General features: G+C 39.7%; 1 protein-coding gene across 2 annotated transcripts in view; it reads right to left on the bottom strand.

Annotated features, from left to right (window-relative positions):
- Nucleotides 1-58: 58 nt before the first annotated feature.
- The window catches only part of APBA1 (amyloid beta precursor protein binding family A member 1), a 90,368-nt gene continuing 68,591 nt past the window's right edge, over nucleotides 59-21,835 (bottom strand). The window contains exons 5-13 of one of the 2 annotated variants that reach the window (XM_033085040.2): nucleotides 21,610-21,755; nucleotides 16,697-16,729; nucleotides 15,493-15,579; nucleotides 14,753-14,938; nucleotides 13,280-13,459; nucleotides 11,255-11,467; nucleotides 4,865-4,984; nucleotides 4,104-4,244; nucleotides 59-3,590 (exon numbers count right to left, since the gene is read on the bottom strand). In XM_033085040.2, coding sequence (XP_032940931.1) covers nucleotides 3,519-3,590; nucleotides 4,104-4,244; nucleotides 4,865-4,984; nucleotides 11,255-11,467; nucleotides 13,280-13,459; nucleotides 14,753-14,938; nucleotides 15,493-15,579; nucleotides 16,697-16,729; nucleotides 21,610-21,755 — 1,178 coding nt within the window. In that variant the 3' untranslated portion in view covers nucleotides 59-3,518. The remainder of the gene's footprint in view (nucleotides 3,591-4,103; nucleotides 4,245-4,864; nucleotides 4,985-11,254; nucleotides 11,468-13,279; nucleotides 13,460-14,752; nucleotides 14,939-15,492; nucleotides 15,580-16,696; nucleotides 16,730-21,609; nucleotides 21,756-21,835) is intronic. The other variant, XM_033085041.2, reaches the window with a different exon arrangement.

The raw sequence follows: 21,835 nt of genomic DNA, 5'->3' as shown, positions 1-21,835 counted from the left end.
CAGCACTGGCAAGTCAGCCTCTAGGTCAGTATGAGCAAATTCTCAGCCTTGTCTGAGGTATTTTTGTTTTGTAGTTTATTGTTGCAAATCTTACAGACATTAGCGCTCTGTTAAATAAAGGAATGTAGCACAGTAAATACATCACAACAGAATAACTGTCCAGAAATCCCCTACCCTGTCCGATCCAAAGCAAAAAGCCCACTCTTCTCCCCTTCTGTCTCTACCCCAAATCAAACCAGCACAGCTTCATTAGAGAGGTCAGAGACCTGTGGCAGAAAAACATCAGAGTAATTACATTCAGTAGATGTGCAATATCAACATTCCAGGCTCACATATATTTATATATATATTTATATTTATATATAGAGATCATTAAATGTTTACAAAGAACAATATTGTTACAAATACAATACTATGTTTTCCCAACGCTTTACAATAATTTCTATTCATCCTCTTTACAGAACAAAAGTACAACTTCATAGTCTAGGTACTGCACTAAATATATACAAGAGATCTCAACCATGTTGCTGTCTTGAGAAATACATTTCTTTTAGAAAAGAAGGAAAGTTAGCAAACTTGGAAATCCAAACTGAGACTCAAACAAGATTCAAAACAAACTTTAAACTTCTCAAAAGTAAAAAATACAAGGGATATTTCATCCTTAATGTAAACACTTAAGAGTTAATTAGACTGTATGAAGCAGCAAGGATGAAAGAAAAATAATTCAGGTCTGTCACTGAAGAAGGAATGTAAACCTTTGAAGGAATGTTCCTTTGCATCTGTTAAAAATCCCCATATCTGATCTATCAAACTGCTGCAACAATCTAGAGAACAGCCAGCTTTCCCTTTTGAGTTCCATTTTCTTGAAACTCTTTCTGTTTACAGAGTAAAATGGGATTGCTTACCAGACTGTTCTCAGAAGTGTGCACACACTATGGACCTCTCAGTTTAGAAATATTATGAAGATACTATAACTGAAAAAATGTGATTTTTTTGCTAAGCTCTGGTCCTGCAAGCATTCATTTGCTTAATGTTAAGCACCTATTTAGGATGAACAGTAACTTCACAAACTCTTGGCTGCAAGATTTCCAAAGAAACAGTTGTTTCTTCTCTAAATACATTTGCACGTTCAGATCTTCATCATTTCCCAGTGAAGTCAGCTAAAGACTTCACCACATGGGCTAGACAGAACCACAGAAACAAGTGAAGTGGAGGGCATACACATAGCAGGAACCAGGAGCATGATGACTGTCTTCAAGAGTTCACTACGTTTGCTCAGGCAATATATGGAAAGGCTGCACTGTATATAATCTTCTAAATTGTACATGGTTATATACCATATTTACATTTATTACTATATATATGGAAAGTTCTAGAAAAAAAGGTTCAAATTACCATAAACGAGATGTCTACAGTTAAACAATATACTCACAAGCCATTAATTATCTTGTTGCATCAGTGAGGCAGCAGAGTTAAGTACTAACCTGGAATACTAACACCATTCTCTTGTGCAATTAGCTATTCTGGAGCCTTGGATTAAATTATATAACAACAAGAAATGCAGTAAAATCAAGTCATCATACATTAATCTCAACACTAAAACATATCCCCTTACTACAACAGTTTATGCACCACTTCAATATGTCCCTTAAATATCTGCTTCCCACAGAAATATTGTTTATCCTCTAACTCTTACCAGACCGAGGTTATCCATGGTTTTAGAAAGCCAAAAATGGACCCCTGACAAGAGTGTTCAGTGGTTCTCAACAGTGTTTGCAATAAGTGCACACGCACACACCCACTTCCATGAATCCCCATAGCAATGTCTAGGATCACCACTGGACTGCAAGCAACGCTTACATTGCACAGCTCACGTCACAACAAGTGAAACAAGTGACTATGAACAACACCGCATTTGCAAAGCAGAAGTGGTGTGTGGCTGTGTGCTCTTCTTTTCATCTCACTGAGCCTTTCCATCACCGCTAAACACAGCACAAACTGTTTCTTTAAAAGAAATCAATATACTAGCGTGGATTAAACGCATGGTTCAACCTCAGTATAAACACCTGCGTACAGTCCTAAAAAAAAAAGTAACTACAGAGAATGTAGAATTCTCTCACTAGGAAGAAAAGACACTGCTGCTTTTATATTTTGAACCCTCCTATAAAAGCCAAAGAACCCAACCCAGCCCCCTTTTCCCCTTTTGTCTCTAGCATGCAACTTAGAGGCTAATCAAATACAAGATTTCATACATCCCTACAGTTAATCATCTTCATATAAGTGCATATAAGTACACACATATCTCTTGTAAGTGCCATACATATGGGAAAAAAATCACAAGCTAAATTATATAACAAAATAAATAAGTTTATTCCTGCCTCATCCTTTCCACTGTTACCTATATCATGAACTAAACAGGAAGTCAATAAATTTAGACAGGTCTTTGGACAAAAATATATGTTAAAACTGGCTCAGAGATCAAAATTACTTAGAATAGTCTGCAGATCTCTTATATTCAAACTTCATAAATAGGAAGCACAATTTTAAAAATGTCTATATACACTGGCACACATGGCTATGTGCACCAAAATTGGAATTAAGAGCCTAGAAAAAGTGTAGCTATTCAGCAGATCCCCTCACTATTTTTCTTGTGGATATTTAAAGATCCTCCCCCCCACTTCTTTAACTTCTAAATCAAGAAGGGACTATAAAAGACAAAGCAGAAGAAAACCAGGAAATAGAAACCTGGAGGCAGAGAGGGGGAGGCAGCTGTAAAAAATGCCTCCCAAATTTCTTAGTGTAAGTAATGCAAGAATAACATGTTTTGGGAACTTATGGAGTATCTTCTGGAGTCCTACTATGATGAAGAATTGATGACAGAGGGAAATTAAAGATTGTATTTGGACAATTCATTTTACAACAGCAGCATTTACTTAATGTTCAGAAGCAGGCAATTTTTCCTGAGGGCAAAACAATCCTTTTGGTATTCTACTTTCCCCACAGACACAGACCTTTAGTACTGAGCTTGGTGCCCGTGGGAAACTAGGGCAAAAAAAGCAAAGTCACAGGCAGGATATTCAAGAGAACATTTTGTACCCTATACCTCTCTGTTTTGTAAAGTCATCTTTCATTCAGCAACATTTAATTTACTCGGTTTGCAAAATTACAGCAACAAAATAAAACTGATTATGTAGCATGAAATAGAGACATCTGTGAATACTGCTGTAACCTATGCTGCTGCTATTTTCCTGTTCTGCATGTGGAGATGTATGAAGTTTCACTTGTAAAAAGATGCAACCAAATTAGTTCCATAGATACATTTTGCCCCTCACCAAAATGCAGGAAAATGGTGGGAAGAAGAGGAAAAAGGGATGAAGGAGTGAGAAAGTCTTATTTGTGTCTAAGAAGTGGGGAGAGAGAAAGAAATGTCTTTGCAGACACCGAAATGCAGCACTAGAAAGACAAGCACTAATGAGGAAAAACATCTTCCATGCACACGTGGTGGTGAAGTGTCGGCTTCAGATGTAAACTGGTTGCTCTTGTGCAGTCAACAGTCTGTACATGGCAGCTGGCATAGTCTTCATATGGATCTAGAGGAAATAAGCCAAATTAATTGAAATTCCTAAACATGCATACCTCATGTGAAGGACCCAGATAAGGTCATACAAGGCTTTTTTATAATGGTTGCAAGTGCCCATTCCTGGCTCATGCCCAACTTTCCTTCCGCCAAGTTCCTCTTTTCAGGGCTGCTCTCAATCCCTTTAGTCCCAGTCTCTGTTGGTTGATGTTGAAGATTACTCAGACCCAGATGCAGGACCTTGCACTTGGTCTTGTTGAATGCACTTCACAATGGTTACATGGGCCACTTTTCTAGCCTGTTCAGGTCCCTCTAATTGCATCCCTTTCCTTAAGCACTACTGATCTTGATGTCACCTTCAAACCTGCTGAGAGTGCAACTCAATCCCACTGTGTCACCAAAAAAGACATGACAGACAGAGTGCTGGTCCCAGTACAGTCCCCTGAAGGACCCTGCTCGTTACTGGTTGTTACTGGTAACAGCAATGAACTGTGCTATACTGCCTAGACACATTGTTGGTTCTTACCTCACCAACAGCATTTGAGAGGATGTGAACAATTTTCTCATGGGGTGTTGCTACAACACTCTGCCCATTGATTTCAATGATCCGATGGCCGACACGCACACCTCCTCGCTCTGCTATGCCTCCTCTCATAAGGCTACAGATCTGGAAGGGACAGGACAAATTTATCAGGGGGTGCATGAGGAACAGAGATTTTTGATTACCCATTTTTGCCTGCAAGATATAAATCAACATTTAAACACAGACTTGCAACAAAAATTCTAAGATGCAATCAATCGCTGACTCAAGTAGGTAATGGATATTCTCTTCCAAGAGTGGAACAAACTGTCAGAAAAGGCTGTGTTGTACATTACATGTCTTGTGGTTTGGAAATTTATGAATGTATGAAGGACCTTAATTTAAGGATGTAAGATGCCTTACAATAAAAAGGATCAAGGACAGGCTTCTTCTGAGATCATGCAATGGCTTGGTTAAGGACATGTATGATGTATGCTGAAAGCAGACTCTTCCTAACATTTTTGTTTAGTTAAGCTGAAACAACTTTTTTATTCCTCTGGTTGACTTCAGAATTGTGAAGTAAGTAGAGACAAAAAGTTATTCTTATTAACACAACTTTTATATCTTAGACTTAACAAATGCAAAATCCTGCTTGCAGTATGGGAGAAAATAGCAGCTTCCCTCTTCTCACACTGAAACTTACCCACAAATGGAGAGGAAGTTTTGTGTATGATAAAGCTTGATCAGAAAGTGTGGAAGCTACTTACAATCCCATTCTGCACACTGAAGCCCAACTGATATCTGAGGTCTGGTCTTCTGATCAAGACAGTGGTTACTGGAGGACATCTAACTATGTTCAGCTTAACCCGGGCCTGGTTTTTCAAGCCCTGAAAAAAACCAAATTGACAGTTAAACATGTAACATGAGCAGAAGAAAAAAAAAAGTGTTAGAACAATGACATGGGAGCAGCCTTGAATAAAGAGATCTTTGTATGCATTGTACCAGAATCTGATCACTGAATGCCTGACAAAAGCATCAGAATATTCAGTGAGATGAGTGACATAACATCCAACATTTCTTGCTGAATTTTTCTGGCACAGTTGTTTCAGGAAAACTAGATTCCTGTTGGCAGTTTCTTAATTTGATAATAGAAATAAGGCATAAAAGGAATATTAAACAGGTTATGCAGCTCACAAAAAAGTCAATTACTTTTACATAAGTAGCTAAGTTACAAAACTGTTGCATTCCTAATGAAATATACTAAATTCTGTCAAGCAAATAGCAGGTCCTCCTTGTATAAGCAGTGCTCATAATTTCCATTATTCACAGAATCCCAGGATGGGTCAGGTTGGAAGGGACCACAGAGGGTCATCTGGTCCAACCTCCCTGCTCAAGCAGGGTCATCTCAGAGTACATGGCACAGGATTGTGTCCTGATGGTTCCTGAATATCTCCAGTGAGGGAGACTCCACAGCCTACCTGGGCAATCTGTTCCAGTGCACAGTCACCTACACAAGTTATTCCTTTATTTTCTCATGGATCTTCCTGTGTATCAGTTTATGTCCATTGTCTCTTGTCCAGCTGCTCAGCACCACCAAGCAGAGCCTGGCTCCATCCTCTTGGCACCCTCCCTTCAGGCACTTACAAACACTGATGAGATCCCCTCTCATTTCTCTCTTCCTGAGGCTGAACAGGCCCAACTCCCTCAGCCTTTCCTCAGAAGAGAGATGCTCTGGCCCCTTCATGATGTTTGTAGCCCTCCCCTGGACCCATTCCAGGAGCACCAAGTCCCTGCAGTGCTGAGGAGCCCAGAGTTGGACACAGCACTCCAGATGTGTCTCACCAGGGCTGAGCAGAGGGGCAGGATCAACCTCCCTGGAGTGCTGGCAGTGCTCTTCCTGATGCACCCCAGGGCACCTTCAGCCCTCCTGGTCACCAGGGCACACTGCTGGCTCATGGACAGCTTGTTGTTCAGCAGGAACTGCAGGTCCTTCTCCACAGAGCTGCTCTCCAGCAGGTCAGCCCCCAGCCTGTGCTGGTGCATGGACTGGTTCCTCCCCAGGTGCAGGACCCTGCATTTTCCTTGCTGAATGTCAGAAGGTTCCTCTCTGCCCCTCTCTCATGCCTGTTGAGACCTTCTGAAGGGCTGCACAGCACTTGGGTGTTGGCCACTCCTCCCAGCTTGGAGCCATTGGTGAACTTGCTGAGGAGGCATCGTTCATTGAAGACATCGATGAATAACTTAAAAAACACTGCACCAATACTGAACCCTGATGAGGGACACTGCTACCTAGAGGCCTCCAACCTGAGCCTGTGCCACTGATTATGACCCTCTGGGACCTGGCATTCAGCCAATTCTCTATCCACCTCACTGCCCACTAACCCGGTTCAACTCCCTGAGTTTGCGTATGAGAATGTTGAGACAGTGTCAGAACCTTGCAGAAAACATCCACTGCTCTCCCCTCATCCATCCAGGTAGCTGTTCTTCCACAGAAGGAAATTACTTTAATCAGGCACAATTTAGCTTCAGTGAATCCATGCTGACTATTGCCGATCACCTTATTGTCGTCCACACGACAGAGACAGCCTCCAGAATGTGGTGTCCCATCACTTCCTCAGGGATTAAGGTGAGGCTGACTGGACAGTAGTTCTCTTTCTTGCCCTTTTTGAAGACCAGGGTGACATTTGCTTTTCTCCAGTCCTCAGGCAAGTCTCCAGATTGCCAGAAACTTTCAAAGATGATGGTGAGGACTGTCTGGTCTGCACTCTCAGCACTCATGGATGCATTGTATCAGGGCCCATTGATGAATTTGAGTTTGCCTATGTGTTCTCTCTCCCAGTTCTCTTTGACCAAGGGAAAATATTCCTATCAACATTCCTTTACCCTGATTTCCTGGGTCAGAGATTCCTGAGGACTAGTCTTGACAGTCAATGCCAATCCAAAGGCAGTGTTCAGTAACTCTGCCTTGTCTGTGTCCTCTGTCACCAGGGTGCCCCCTCCATTTAGTAACAGGTCCGCATTATCCTTTTGCTGTTGATGTATTTGAAGAAGCCCATCTTGTTTCCCTTGTGACATGCTTAGTCAGATTTTACTCCAAATAGGCCTTGGCCTTCCTTATCTCAGTTCTCCTCAGTCTGACAACCTCTCTATATTAATTCCAAGAGGCCTGACCCTGCTTCCATCTCCTGTGTATTTCCTGGTATGCTTGAGTAATAACAGGAGTTCTTCATTCATCCATGCAGGTCTCTTGACTCTTTGTCTGACTTCTTGCTCATTGGGACACATCATTCTTGAGCTTGGAGGATGTGATCCCTTAATATTAACCTTTCCTGCAGGACCTCCTCCCATGGGATTCTCTAAAGAGGCTAAAATAAGCTCTCCTGAAGCCCACAGTTATAATCTTACTTGCTGACAAGCTGGCCCCTATCTCCACACCTCCAACAAGCCCTTTCCTGTTTGTTGGATAATGTCAAGCAGCACAACCATTTCTTGTGGGATCCTCCACTATCTGTGACAGGAAGCAGTCCCCAGTGCTTTCCAGGAACCTCCTGATTTATTTGTGCTTTGGTGTGTAGCTTCTCCAGAAGATGTCAGGGTAAAGTCCCCCACAAGAACCAGGGCCTGTGACTTGGAGGCTGCTTTGAGTTGTCTGTAGAAGGTGTCATCTACCTCTTGATCAGGTATCCTGTAGCACACACCCACATGTGTCACCCTTAGCAGTCTGCTCTTTTATCCTAACCTATAAACTATCTACTCACTCATTATCTACCCCAAGACAAAGCTTGATACATTCCAAGTACTCTTCCTCCCTTCCAACTGAGTTATATCACATTCATCATAAACTCCTTGCTATTAGAAGAAAATTGAATGAGAAAAATTTATTTTTACTGTCAGGGTGGTGAAACACGTATTATCCAGAGAGACAGTGGAGTATCCAGTCTTGAAATTATTTAAATCCTAGTGGGCACAGCCTTAAGAAGCCTACTCTACTTTGAACCAAAATGTTGGTCCAGATCAACTACAGGAGTGACTGCCAGTCTCAGATATAGTGTTCATACGGCTCTGTGAAAACAAAAATGTTATAAACCACCAATACATGCAATCTGACCCCTTGTACAACTTCAAGTACTCAGAGCTCTTGGAGATTATTATAAGAGATTTTTGAAATGCTTAAGTCACACAAAATATTAGCCATAAATCCATACATAAATAAAATCCACATAAAGAACAAAATGCTTTCTAAAAAACAGAGCAACTTTTAGCTCACTTAATTAACACCTGCCAATTCCAGTATGTGCTTCTGAATTCCTTTGATACGTGCAACTGAAATCTAGGTCCCACTGCAATCAAGGTATCAGACACTGACTTCAAATGATCAACTCTGGAAAGTAGTTCCTATTGTAGCTAAGGTACACTAAAGTCTCTACATACAGTCTACTGCTGCTGATTCTGTTGAGCTTCAGATTCAGTAGTGATTTGAATAACTAAACTGGCATCCTGGCATGATGAACTACCTTGAAGTCTGTTTTCTTGTCAATGCCTTAAATTGGATGTAAGCAACACGGGGTGCAAACAGCTGCCCTTACTTCCACACAGTGCTGAGCTCAGCTTGGCTCATGTTTTAAAATGGCTGCAAGACAATGAACAGGTGTCTGAACACAAAATAAGAAAGCTCATGGCTGTGGGAACTGCCTGTGCTCCACACTCAGGAGAAAGTAGGGCTGAACTCCATCTCTTCCATGACTGTGTACTACTCTACTCTGGTGAGGAATTAGCAGTGCACCTCACATGCTCAAGGGCCATTCACTTTCTATAGGCAGGTCTTGACAACAACACACACTGTAGAGGACAGGGACCTCTCAACCTGAACTACTGCAGAGTTATGGAAAAGTCTAAGGAGCTTTGCCTCAGTGTTCTAATCCTGAAAGGTAGGAGCCATGCAGAGTATGGGAATGCCCATTTCTATGAGGAATTTAACAGTCTAACTTTAGTCATCTGAATTCACTCAGGGCACATACCCAGAACATACTTCATATCATAATGCTCTTACATCCCTGATAAATGTCCATATTACTTATTTTAATTTTAAAGAAAATGTATATATTTCAGAAGTGGTTATCTTCAGCATACAGACTGGTAAAAAACTGATCAGAGACAAAAAATTTGCATATTTTGACCACTTTTCTTTATTTATCTAGTTCCTGAATATAGTTCCGGTAGTAGCCAGCACTAGATGCTTCTGTAAAAGACAGAAGTAACATAATCCTATTAGGGAATAGCCACAACACATGGAAAGCTTCTTCCATGCGCTGTCAGTTTGCAATTGGTTTATGGTAAATTAGGAGCAGAGATTACATCCATAATACTGAATTATCTTGTTTGAAGTGCTTGTGACATATGTTTATCCACATAATATTATTTTTTCATAGGCATACTTCCAGCATGCTAAGGAAATCAGAAATCTGAGATATTTCTAGCACATTTAATGATCTCCGCATAGACCATTCATATACATGCTTGTTTCCAGAAGTGCCACATGAATAACTCCAGATGTGTGGTTATGAAGATCTGCAAACATACAGATTATCTTCCCTTTAGACAGACAAAAAAAAAAAAAGGCTGGCAGTAAGTACCAGTGAAGAAGAGAAAGGCCTGCAGAAGCTGGAAACAGCAAGCTGGTTGGCTCTGTATTGAGAAAGTCCTGATGAGCATAACAAAAACTCCATCTGAATAAGGGAAGTATAAATTATTACAGTTTTAGAAATAAAAATTATGTGGGATAGGAAGCAATCACAAACAAAAAGAGTCTAAATTGGCAGGGAGTTTTGTTTCAATGATGCTGGCACAAATATCTTTAATGGGACTTTTTTTTCTCCCTTTCTTCACAGATGTTTTAGACTGTTTTAGCCATATATTCAGTATGTCGCACAAGCTATCATTTCTACTCACTGAATCTAAAATGACTGGTTTGGTACTTATGCATCTTTTACTTATCAGAACTCAGTATTAACATTTTGGGAAGCCTGAACAGGAAGTCTTTATAACAAACATCTCAGTTCAAGTATTAAGAGACAATCCATGAAGAAAAAAAAAAAAAGACTATGCACTTTTTTTTTGCTTAGCAAATTTACCTTGTATATGGAATATTTACTGTGCAGTTAAAAAATACATAAAGTGAAAGAAAAAAGTTACATAATACAACTTGTTACCAAAAAGTTGCCTAAATGAGTAAGTCTAGCACTGCAGGATCCTGCACCTGGGGAGAAATAACTCCAGGCCCCAGCACACACTGTCCATGAGCCAGCAGTGCTGTGGTAGTCAAGAAAGCCAATGTCACCCTGGGGTGCATCAGGAAGAGCACTGTCAGCACTCCAGGGAGGTGATCCTGCCCCTCTACTGAGCCTTGGTGAAGTACATCTGGAGTGCTGTGTCCAGCTCTGGGCTCCTCAGCACTGCAGGGACATAGAGCTCCTGAAGGAGGCAGGTCCTGTTGAGAGTCATCATTAGGGGCTTAGAGCACTTCACTTAGGAAGAAAAGATTGACAGGTGGAGTCAACGATCTTGGAGGTCTTTTCCAACCCAAAAAATGCCACAGTTCCATGAAAGCTGAGGGAGTTGTCCCTGCTCAGCATTGAGAAGAGACAACTGAGAGGGGACCTCATCAATGTGTTTAAGTATCTGAGGCGAGGATGTCAAGAGGATACAGTCAGCCTCTTTTTAGTGGTGCTGAGTAATAGAACGAAAAGCAAAGGGCCAACACTGGAATGCAGGAAGCTCCACCTGAACATGAGGAAGAATTTCTTTCCTGTGAGGAAGACTGAGCATAGAAACAGATTTTCAGAGAAGTTTTGAAGTCCCCTTCTCTGAAGATACTCAAAAGCCATCAATATACAATCTTGAGCAAGATGCTCTAGGCAACCCTGCTGGAGCAGGGAGGTTGGACTAAACTACTTCCAGGCATTCCAACCTTACCCATTCTGTGGACCCATGTGGAGTCAGAAAACTGATGTAGCATAATTCACACTGTTTTTTAAGATCATCAAATGGAAAGTGCTATGCAAACGTTTGGAAAGAACTTGCTTCAGAGTTTTATACTTTCTTCTTTTCAATTATGTCATTGTTTTAAAATGGGTAGCTTCCAGAAATATTTTCCCTACCTTAATAATGCTCTGACACGTTGAGAGTGGTAAACCAACCAAGCTGGTCCCATTGATTGACATGATCTGGTCCCCTATGTTCAGCTTTCCAGACTTCTCTGCTGGTCCTCCATGCATCATGTTGGCTATGATAACTGTAGGCAAAATGGATCCCCAGCCAGACTCCACAATCACCACACCCAGGATTTCTCCCTTTTGCTTTTCGATGTAAACCTGTATAGTAAGAAAAAAGCATTTTAAAAAAGAGGTTTTTTTGCACCCATCTCCCTCCAAGCATTCACTAAACCAACAAATATATCCCTCTTCATTTGCAACCTGCCTTCCTAATTCAAAGGCAAAACAAGATAGGGTACATGTTTTACTAACTTTCATTTGTATTCAAACATTAAATGATGCACAATACAGACATAGTGCAAAATACCTCTCAGAAGTCATTTCTGTATATAAGCAAAAGAAATTGCAATGAAAGAAACCTTGGTGCCATAGGTTTTGGTTGACAAAGCTAAATGAGAAGAGAATGCAAGAGTTGACAATTTTGCATTGGAAAAACATTACCTGTGTGTTCCAGTTGCACACTGGTTTATTTTTATTAAGCAAGCTGTAAAGCCTTCTGGCACATACAGTTATTTAAAACCTGGTATCAGTCATGTTCATAAACACCAGTGCTTCTATAAATTTTATGTTGTTTACCATAATTTTTAAAATTGTATTCATCTGTTAATCTGCTTTAAGTGCACTTTCAAATACGTCTGAGAATTATTTAGTAAAAAGAAGAGAAACAGACGGTAAGTCAGTTGACTGCTGATAAATTTGGGGTTCACTGTTTACCTTTGAAACAGAACTGATGACAGGGTATCCTATTAGAGAGAATATGCTAGACCAACTGAGATAATTCATAGAAAGTATTACAGTAATTTCACGAATACAAGCCGCAGTAATTAGACAAAAATTTTGGTGGAAACCCGGAAGTGCGGCTAATATTTGGGTGCGGCTAATCTATGAACAAAAATGTGATATCTGCCCTTACCTAGTATCATACCAGTCCAGTCCCGAGCCGAAACAGTTTGAAATCCATGGTTTCCCGTTGTTCCGACGATGAACCAATCAGAGAACAGCTTATTGCCTGCCTGTGGATGGCGGCGTTACTGAGGGGCGGGGGTTGTTATCGGGGTGAGTTACCTCGGCAGTTCGATAAAAGTGTGTGATATTTCTCTGTACTTTTTAAAGTGTTTTCAGTCTTGTGCGGCTACGGGGCTGGCTGGGCTCGCAGGGAGAGGGCTGGGGGAGCCTCTCTCCCCGCAGGGAGAGGGATGAAGTGGGCGATCGGCTCGCAGGGAGAGGGCTGGGGGAGCCGCTCAGCCCGCAGGGAGAGGGGTAGAACGGCCACTTGGCTCACAGGGAGAGGGCTAGAGCGGCTGCTCGCCCCACGGGGCTGCGAGGGCTACAACGGCCGCTCGCCCCGCGGGGCTGCAAGGGCTACAACGGCCACTCGCCCCGCGGGCCGCGAGGGCTAAAACGGCCGCTCCCCCCGCGGGGCTGCGAGGGCCAGAGCGGCCGCTCCTGTGCCAGCACGGAGATGTGGCTCCGCTCAGAGCTCAGCTGCCTGCCCGCGTGGCTGAGCGGCTGTTTAAAGGCAACGCGGATCCATTGGGAATGCTCGCAAAATGACCACACTATTGTTCCTGTCTTTTTCGGCTTGTAAATAAAGGGTGTGTCTTTTTTCACTTGGAAACAATGTTTCTGAGGTCGGCAGTAAGCCAGTAAGCCCCGGCGATCCTGTGATTGTGTTACTAAATGACGACTTTGTGAAAGTTCGCGGCGAACTAAAGTGCGGCTAATATTCCGGGTGCGGCTTATTTATTGACAAAGACATCAATGTTGCCAACACACCGGATATGCGGCTTATACTCCATGCAGCTTGTATTCGTGAATTTACTGTAATGTTTTTTTAATTTCTGCTAACACAGGCCTGCAACTGGTAAAGAGCAGCTGAATGCTTGTGGGAAAAAAAAAAAAGAGACATACATCTTTGCAATTTTCAGATTTGGAGAAGTGAATCAGATCATCATTGTACATGTCCTGGGTATTAAGCAAGTCGCTATATTCCTTCTGGCTAAGGTCTTCTGGGTTGATTCCATTTGCTCTCAGAAATTCTTGGTAGGCCACACTAAATGCTTGACCTATGGACTGTGCAATCAGCTGTGCCTGTAGCAGTTCCCAGAAAAGGGAAAAGAAAAGACAAAAGTGAAACATTCTGATAATCATGTCCACTGACACTTTCTGTTACAATCACACTGTAAAATGGATCATCAAGTTGATGAACCTACAGTTACCACAATCCAATCTAAAAAATATGTGTGCATTACAAATTAATTAAATCACCAATGTGAACACATTTAGCTCTGCCATGAATCTAATTCAGTAAGCAATTATAAATTACAAATGTGAGAAAGAAAGACATCCTTTAAAGATAAGAACTGCTAATATAAGTGTAAAGGTAGAGCCACTGCAGAGACTGTGGCATGCACCTACAATTCTTCCCACACATGCTGCTCCCAGATGGCTCTCCCTTCCAGCAAAGGCAATGTCATTCTCTGACAAGCCAGCAGTGAAAATGGAAATGTCACACAACCACATTTACAAGTGCATTTCCAACTTTTCTTACCATCCTTTAGAACACTGGTAGTTACTACTCCTACCTCAGCCTCAAGCAAAAAAGGAAAAAAGCAGCAACTAGTGACCAAATTAAGCCCTTGAAGTAACTGCAAATGCTCAGGGCTAACTTGATTATGATTCTAAAAACTACATATCTATATACTACATATCATAACTACTTCAATCTGATAAATTTGATTTTACTTTTCAGTTATTGAAAGTTACTCTTAAAAAATGCATAAAATCAGCAAATTATACACACTGACTGTGAATACAGAAGATCAAGTCCTGTGTATGGTAACTTAGTCCTGTGTAAAGTAACATAACTGCACCATATATTAAAATTTATCATTTGTGTCTCTATCCAGCATATTTTGGGATTGCTGAAATCACAAATGTTCTTTGCTGGCTTTTTATATGATGACAGTTCCAAAAGAAACCTCTTAAAAACAAAAAAATCACCTTTCTGATATGCATCAATGATTGATCCTCAATGCAAGACTTGAGATTAGAATTTCCCTAGAAAAATAAGCACCTCTGACAGACTTTCCCTCTCTTATGCAAAATTTGATCTGGTATTTGTCACCTGCAGCAACTGGATCCTGCTATCATTGTTACTGGAAGGTACTCAAGAAGCTTTAAAAAAGTAAGCATTTCTATAAACACCAATTTCCTGTGACATGTCAAGTCCAAACATATAAATGGCAGGCAAGTTCCTCTGCTTCTATGAAATACTGGTTGCAGTTAAAAAGCAAACAGGACCGCTCACAATGGACTTTGGGCCCACCAAAATGTGCTTACTTTTCCAGTCCTAGAAAATTACAAGACAATGTAATTGCTTACATCCTCGGACTCAAAGACATGACAAATCATTTTGTACTGTCTCTTTCCGTCTTGAGAGGGGTGAGATGCTTCCACATTATCCTGGGAGTTAGAGCGTGGCATTCGCCTACGAGCCATCAGAACAACTATATTTCCTATATCAGCAATGTATGAAATGGTCCGCAGGGGATGATCCATCATGGTTTCCTGGGGAATAAGAAAACTAACATAAGCAGTTGCTTCAACTAAGTTCTTACTGCACATCTAGTATTATCAAAACACACAGACAGCTGTAAGATCTCTGCTAAGCGAAGTCTGTAATACCTGTCATGAGGGGAGATACCAACAGAAACCAAGAGCTTCACTTTCCAAAAATAAAACAAAAAGAAAGTTTTACAGGGCTTTTTCCTGTGGAAAAGCACATCACCACACTCAGCTGCAGAACCTGCATATGTTGGGCATGTATGAATAGAGGACTATGAACAAATTATTGCTGCTAAATATTTTGGGCTACTCTAGGCACAATCAATACTTGATGCAGCATGGCTTAGAAGACATAAACTGACTTCAATTATCTTATCCACAAATTCTAATTATTTCTACATTCAGATACACCAGAGTAATTGCCTGTATGATGTGGCTTTTGACCATGGATTTCTGACTAGAGCGGAATACAAGCGCTAGCACATTTTAAAGACAAATTTTAGCATGTAGGTGAAAGTCTCTTCCAACAATACTGACAAAGCTGTCTATGTCTATACCTGTGTGTCTGCATTCAGTACTTTTATTCTCTGTGTAGAAATGAAGAGGTCCACTTCAGTCATGGGCTGGGATTCACCTTCTGGAGCCTGCAAGTAAATGGACTAGAGTCAAACAAACACACTAGATAACATACTTACTAATAATGATGTTAGTTCACGTACAGGGGTGCACTAAGACACAGCCACCAGCAATGCAGGATAGAGTATTAGACTGCAGAAGCAAAAGATAAACACAAAGATGTGGAAACTATATCATATATGTGATAGTGAATTGGGTATTGTTTGAAAAAAAGTTAACCTTTTAAAAGCTTGCCTGCTATTTTTCCTGATTCAGTAAAATTATACCTGACTGCAACACAAACCATAAAGATTTCTTGAAACACAGTATGATTTTACCATTTTCTGCATGCTATGAATCCCACTTCATATAAGGTTTTGATACAAGCCATAGAAAGGCCTAACAGCATCTCCTGCCTGGGGAATTTCTATTTGGGCTAGCAGGGATTGCCAAGACCAATGGAAAAACCTGTACCACAGGAGGTACTGTTTGAGCTGTCCGAAATGCAGTTCTGGCAAGAGGACCTTCACAGTCAGACAACATACTTTTCAAGCAGTAACCCACTTTAGAAGTCATGTTTTGTTAATAGAAAGCAAACATTTGTAGTATTTTTTAAATTACATTTGTTAAAAAGTAATTGAAAGCTCCACAAACAAAACTCATTACAAAGATGAGTCAATCTCAGTATATTATTGTATGTATAGACATAAACGTTTTTTTTGCATCCAGCAATTTGACATCTCTGTGAGTCAAACAAAGCACTCTTACAGAAAAATAAAATAAATAAAAAAAGTTTAAAAACTGAAAAAAACCCACAGTTCATTTTAATCCATCATTTTACAGAGTTTAAACCTTTGCCATGTCAGTCCTAATTCTTTAATGTGTTTTGGGTACTGCCTCTAACCATTTGATAAATCCAATCTTTCTTCTATTTCTAACATGAAATGGCTAATGATAAGCAACAAAAAATGGCCAATCAGGCAAGTGATTTTCCAAATATGTCAACTTGTATGAAGGCTCAGAAATAAATCTGAAAAAACCTTGCTGGATGCAGAAAATAAAACCACAAAAAAAAAGAAAGGAAAAAACCCTCCCAGAAAACAAAAGAACAAGCATAACATCAAGCTGATGGAGTTTGTACTGCACCTTCTTCCTGCTTTTGGCTAATTTCTGGGCCATCTGCTTAGCATGGAACAAACAGAGACAGGAGAACAGTTAGAGAAGAACTTACAGAGACTCCAAGTCAAGCAGGAATCTACAAACTAATATCAGGGCTCACCAACTACTAGCTGGTCTAAATTAGTCCCCACTTAGATTAATTCTCTCCTTTTCTTTTTAGCTCAAAAATGATACAATTTCATGTTTAGCACAAATAATTTCAGAAATGAAAAGAAACACCACCAAAAGAGTCAGGAAGAACACAAAAGGTTTTTTTTTTTCATTTAAAATGTTACTTGCAACAAACAAGGTTATTTTGTGTGCAGTTGTTTTGGTGGGTAGGAGGGTGATTTAAGAAACAGAACAGAGCTTCCTCTCACTTACAGAAGTGTAGACTATGAGGTTCTTTCTTTTGAAGGCACACCAATGTAAAAGGTGAGAGAAAAATTTTATGCCTTACTATCACAACTTTTTTAGATTTCATACTTCAACAGACTTAAAAAAAAATAACCTCCCTAATACTATACTATTTTTTCCTGGAAAAATAAAATTACAGAAGGTAACTGTCACCTTAATTTTCTCCCTCTTCTGAGCAAATACTTGTACCAATGTTCACACAATGTCTCTGGTCAACAAATTTTCCTGTGACACCTACACAAAGATACATCCACACTATCACATTTTTCAAACAAGCAGTGGAGCACGTATTTCAGCTCCAGAAACACCTTAAAAGAGGTTTCTACTAACAACCCAAACAAACATAATTTTCACAGTTTTGCAAACATGAATTCAAACCAGTGTTTAGAGACTTGCTCACTGAAGGAATGCAATACTCACCACGGTGGCAGTTATCCCTTAACTTCCAACAGCAACCACTTCTTTGCTCATTAATTTTACAGGTATGCTTGTGGTGGGAAGGAGGCTTATAGTTACAAGCTCCACATAGATTCAGCACTAACTACTTTTATGAAGAGCAAATAGAAGGCCTGAATCATGAGACATATTAAACATTTTATACTGATGCTCACAACTTAAATCTTTTGTCTAAACAAATCTGAAAGGAGCTACTTAAAGTTTAGGCCATGCTGCTTACTTACAAACAGAAACATCAAGTATTTTATAGCCTGATAGGTTATTTTCCAACAGGTGCTTGCAAACCATTGCAAAAGCAATTAAAACTGTCTTACATGGCAGGCTCTTCATTACGTTACTCTCAACTTAAATTATACTTAGAAATAATACACTTATCTTGAACAACAGCTGCCTGTCATACACTGGGCAAGGAGGAGACACTCCTGAGATACAGCATTTAGACTGCTTTCCAAAATCAAGCCTTTCTTTCTCACCCTTCTTAAACTTTAGAATGATGGACCTCCCAAAAGAAGAAAAGCACAGGCCCGAAAAAAAAAAAGGGGGGGGGGGGGGAAATCCTTGAGCTACAGCACTACAATGTAGAATCAACAATTTATCAAAATATACTATGATTTGACACACTGAAAATTCTGTTCTTCATATGGAAGCATATTGAAGAACTACTTTCAAATATTTCGTAAAAGTAAGGCAATGATATGGAACAAGCATTTTAAATAAGTGATTTAACACTGCACAGAAATGTCACAAAGAAAGTTATGGTCCATGAAAAACAGAAAAATTAGGATAATTCAATGCAAGATACTTTATTAGACAAATTCTCTTTATCACCACATTATTTTGCTAACTCAAATCAAAGATTCTTTCTGTATTCCTATAAGAAAAAAACAACAGAATATGCCTAATCTACACACTTTATTTTAATATACAGAACTCAGGATTTTTATTTAAGGTAAGTGAAATGTATTTATTTAATAGATGCAATTTCCAAAACACAAAACATCAAAACCCAACGAGCTTCTGCTTTTGCTACAGAGAGGTCCTAAGTTTATTCAATCCATCTAGTCTCTACAAATAAAGTTCTGCAACTCTGTGAGCATTGAGAGGACACTGAGTGTGTGAAAATGTGTGAAATACTAAACTAAATATCCACATAGTGGTTTTATGCTACATTACACGCAGAAATTAAACCAGTTGTTACCGAGAAATGTACAAACCTCGCATAGCAAGCTAGAAGTGCCTCCACATGAAATATTCTTAACTACATTTGATCAACACCTTCAAAGCAGTCACTGGACTTCACAAGAGATGAAGGCCAAGCAAAAAAAAAACCCAACTCTTGTATTTTAAGCTGAAAAGATACTTCTTTAAAGAAGAAGCATGAAGAATTGTTTCCGAAGTCTGTTCACATTCCAAATTCAAGAATATGGGATCTGAAGGTTCTGCTAAAAGGCACCACTTAAGGGATTATTAAATTCAAAAGGTATCTGAAGGCATAAATAGCAGGGCTTAAACAAAGCTCTTCATCCCTTTTTAATACTCAGCTTCAAGTCTGTGTATTTTAAAAGCGTATTCTTAATTCACCCATAAGTTTTCTTCAACAATGGAGAAATGGTTGGCATGCAACTTGTATGGCACTCTGTAAACAAACACGAGTAGGGTACAACCTTCACAGTCACTGTGCAAGCCGTAATTTACACATCTGGGATAAAGAATATCTGATGACGTGATGAATCTGGCAGAAGGAAGTCCATCTGTTATAATGAATTTCTCTCTGAAAAGGTTCAGCCTCAATGGCAACCAGCAACAAAACCACCTAAAATCAACCCTAATAAGTCAAAGAGCCTAAGGTGCACGGGGGTTGCCTGAGTTTTTCTTAGAAGCAGAAAGCAGTAACTGTCCAAGAAGTGTTCAAAGGCATTGTGTACAGTTTCAGGAAATTAAATATACCAGCTAGAGTTTTACCAGGTCAAAAATGCAATCACTTGGGCCTCAAGCCTGATACAAATATACTATAAGAAAGGATATGCATGCCTGCTGGTTTACATAGTTGCACAAATTATGGGGTTTATGAGTGAAATGCATTAAATAGATTTCTTCTGTTTTGACACAGAGAAATGCTGAGGCATAACAGAATCATTAGAATGGTATTTTGTTAGCAAATTTCTACAAAATACATTTAGTATCAGAGAAAGACTCCATAATCTTACAACTCATATGCCCAGTTTGAATCAATTGTTTCATTTTTGTCTACCATATCTGTGCAATCTTTTTCTAATGTGTATTCCTACACAAGCTTTACCTTCTAGGTGCAAATTCCCTGTGCAGCCCCAGGTTCAAACTGTACTCCTGATACCTATTTCTTACGAGAGCTGATGCTAATCTTTCCCTTCACCCTCCAGTGATGTGTCCCTCCTAAATTCAGCCTTACCAAAGCCCTTGTTTCTCTCCCTTCTCTTCCTCACCTTTAGCTTCCTGTTTATTCAAATCAGACAAGTTTTCTAATACGTAGCTAAGCATCAGGATGGAACAAAAAGAGACTACTAAACAGAAGGGCACAACTTAATTTGCCCAGAGCAGGAAAAAAACCAGACTCTATACAGAAAACTCTTCACTGAGGTTTGGGGAGAACTCAGAAAGACCTGCCATTGTTGAAAAAGCTCTGTGAAATATATTTTTAAAGAATGTCACTTAATCCAGAGTCCCCAGTGAACAAAGATAAATCTCTCTATTGCAGAAGGCTCAGTTGTTCAGGTTAGTGAAGGTTTCTACAGAGATGGTGAAGGATAATCTCTAACATAAAGACTAATTCCTGCTTTTTCTAAAATGTGAGGGTTTAAAAATTTTCAGAGACAAGGTTACAAGAAGTTATGCATTTGAACACCAGCAAAATTACAATTTTTGGAAGTTGTCTCAATGGCTCTACTTTGTGTCAAAGTTACATACAGAGATTAAACCAAACACCTGCCATGGAAAGCACTGGAAGGAGTAACAAGAGTAGGAGGCATCAGCTGACCTTAACAGACAATACAATTGGTCTTGCTGATAACCTTCTCTCCTCTCCTCTTCCTCTCTCTTTTATACAATGGCACACCAAATCTGAGTTGGAACCCAAAAAGAAAAGAAAAGAAAAGAAAAAGAAAAGAAAAGAAAAGAAAAGAAAAGAAAAGAAAAGAAAAGAAAAGAAAAGAAAAGAAAAGAAAAGAAAAGAAAAGAAAAGAAAAGAAAAGAAAAGAAAAGAAAAGAAAAGAAAAGAAAAGAAAAGAAAAGAAAAGAAAAGAAAAGAAAAGAAAAGAAAAGAAAAGAAAAGAAAAGAAAAGAAAAGAAAAACACACAGATATTAAACTAAGAAAAATTCCCAGAGTGGGTTGTGTTGATCAGCTGAATCAGCAGAAGGTGAAGCTGTGTGCTGACTAGCCAGTCATGCATGGGTAGTGGGAATGTTGCAGCATCCTGTACAACCATGCAATACTTCATCCACACACCTTAATTTCAGCTGACAATGTCATAATTGTAACACACAGTTAAACAGTATTCCCATTGCTGGGGATAGTCTGTACAGAAATCAGTCAAAATTTCTCTTTCAAAACAAAATCTTTCAGATTCCAGGACAAAATACTTTTCTACATTTCTCTGTAACATCACAGGCTCTTTTTTTTTTTTTTAAATACACCTTACAGTTGTTGCGTGTGGAGAAACCAGTTATCCACAAAAAGGTCAAAAATAACTGCAGCCATCACCTAGATAACATATAACTTTGACCACCACTCGCCTCAGATTCTGGTTTAGTGAACAAGTATTTGTAATGACATGAGTACTACCAAAGTGAATTAAAATGACCTGGTAACATCCCCTTATCAATCTTGTTCCAAAAGTGGCATTAAATATACGATTCATTTTGTAGAAGGAAAACAGAGACACCTTTCTGAAACTACAGATAACACCCCCTGAAAAAATTAATGTGTAAGAAAGAAGTTCATACCCACAATCATAAATCAGCCATACAGGAAGCAGCAGAAATTACTCCTCACCTTGATCCTGCTGACAGCTTCCTGAGCCTGCATCATTCTCACATTCTTGGACGGAGTTTTATCAGAAAGGAGTTGAGTTGAACCAAGGTAATTGGCAGCAAAAATGATTCCATCAATTAAGTCTTCAGGATCACAAGGTCCAGGAACTGTAACACAGGAAAGCTATCACTGAAGACAATCATAGTTAAACAGCAAAGCAGAAACTTGAGCTTGCAGCTGATAGCTG

This window comes from Catharus ustulatus, chromosome Z, assembly GCF_009819885.2.
Source record: "Catharus ustulatus isolate bCatUst1 chromosome Z, bCatUst1.pri.v2, whole genome shotgun sequence".
NCBI classification, from domain to species: Eukaryota; Metazoa; Chordata; class Aves; order Passeriformes; family Turdidae; genus Catharus; species Catharus ustulatus.
The sequence above is the reverse complement of the archived record's forward strand: the minus strand, read 5'-3'. Positions and strand labels throughout refer to the sequence as shown.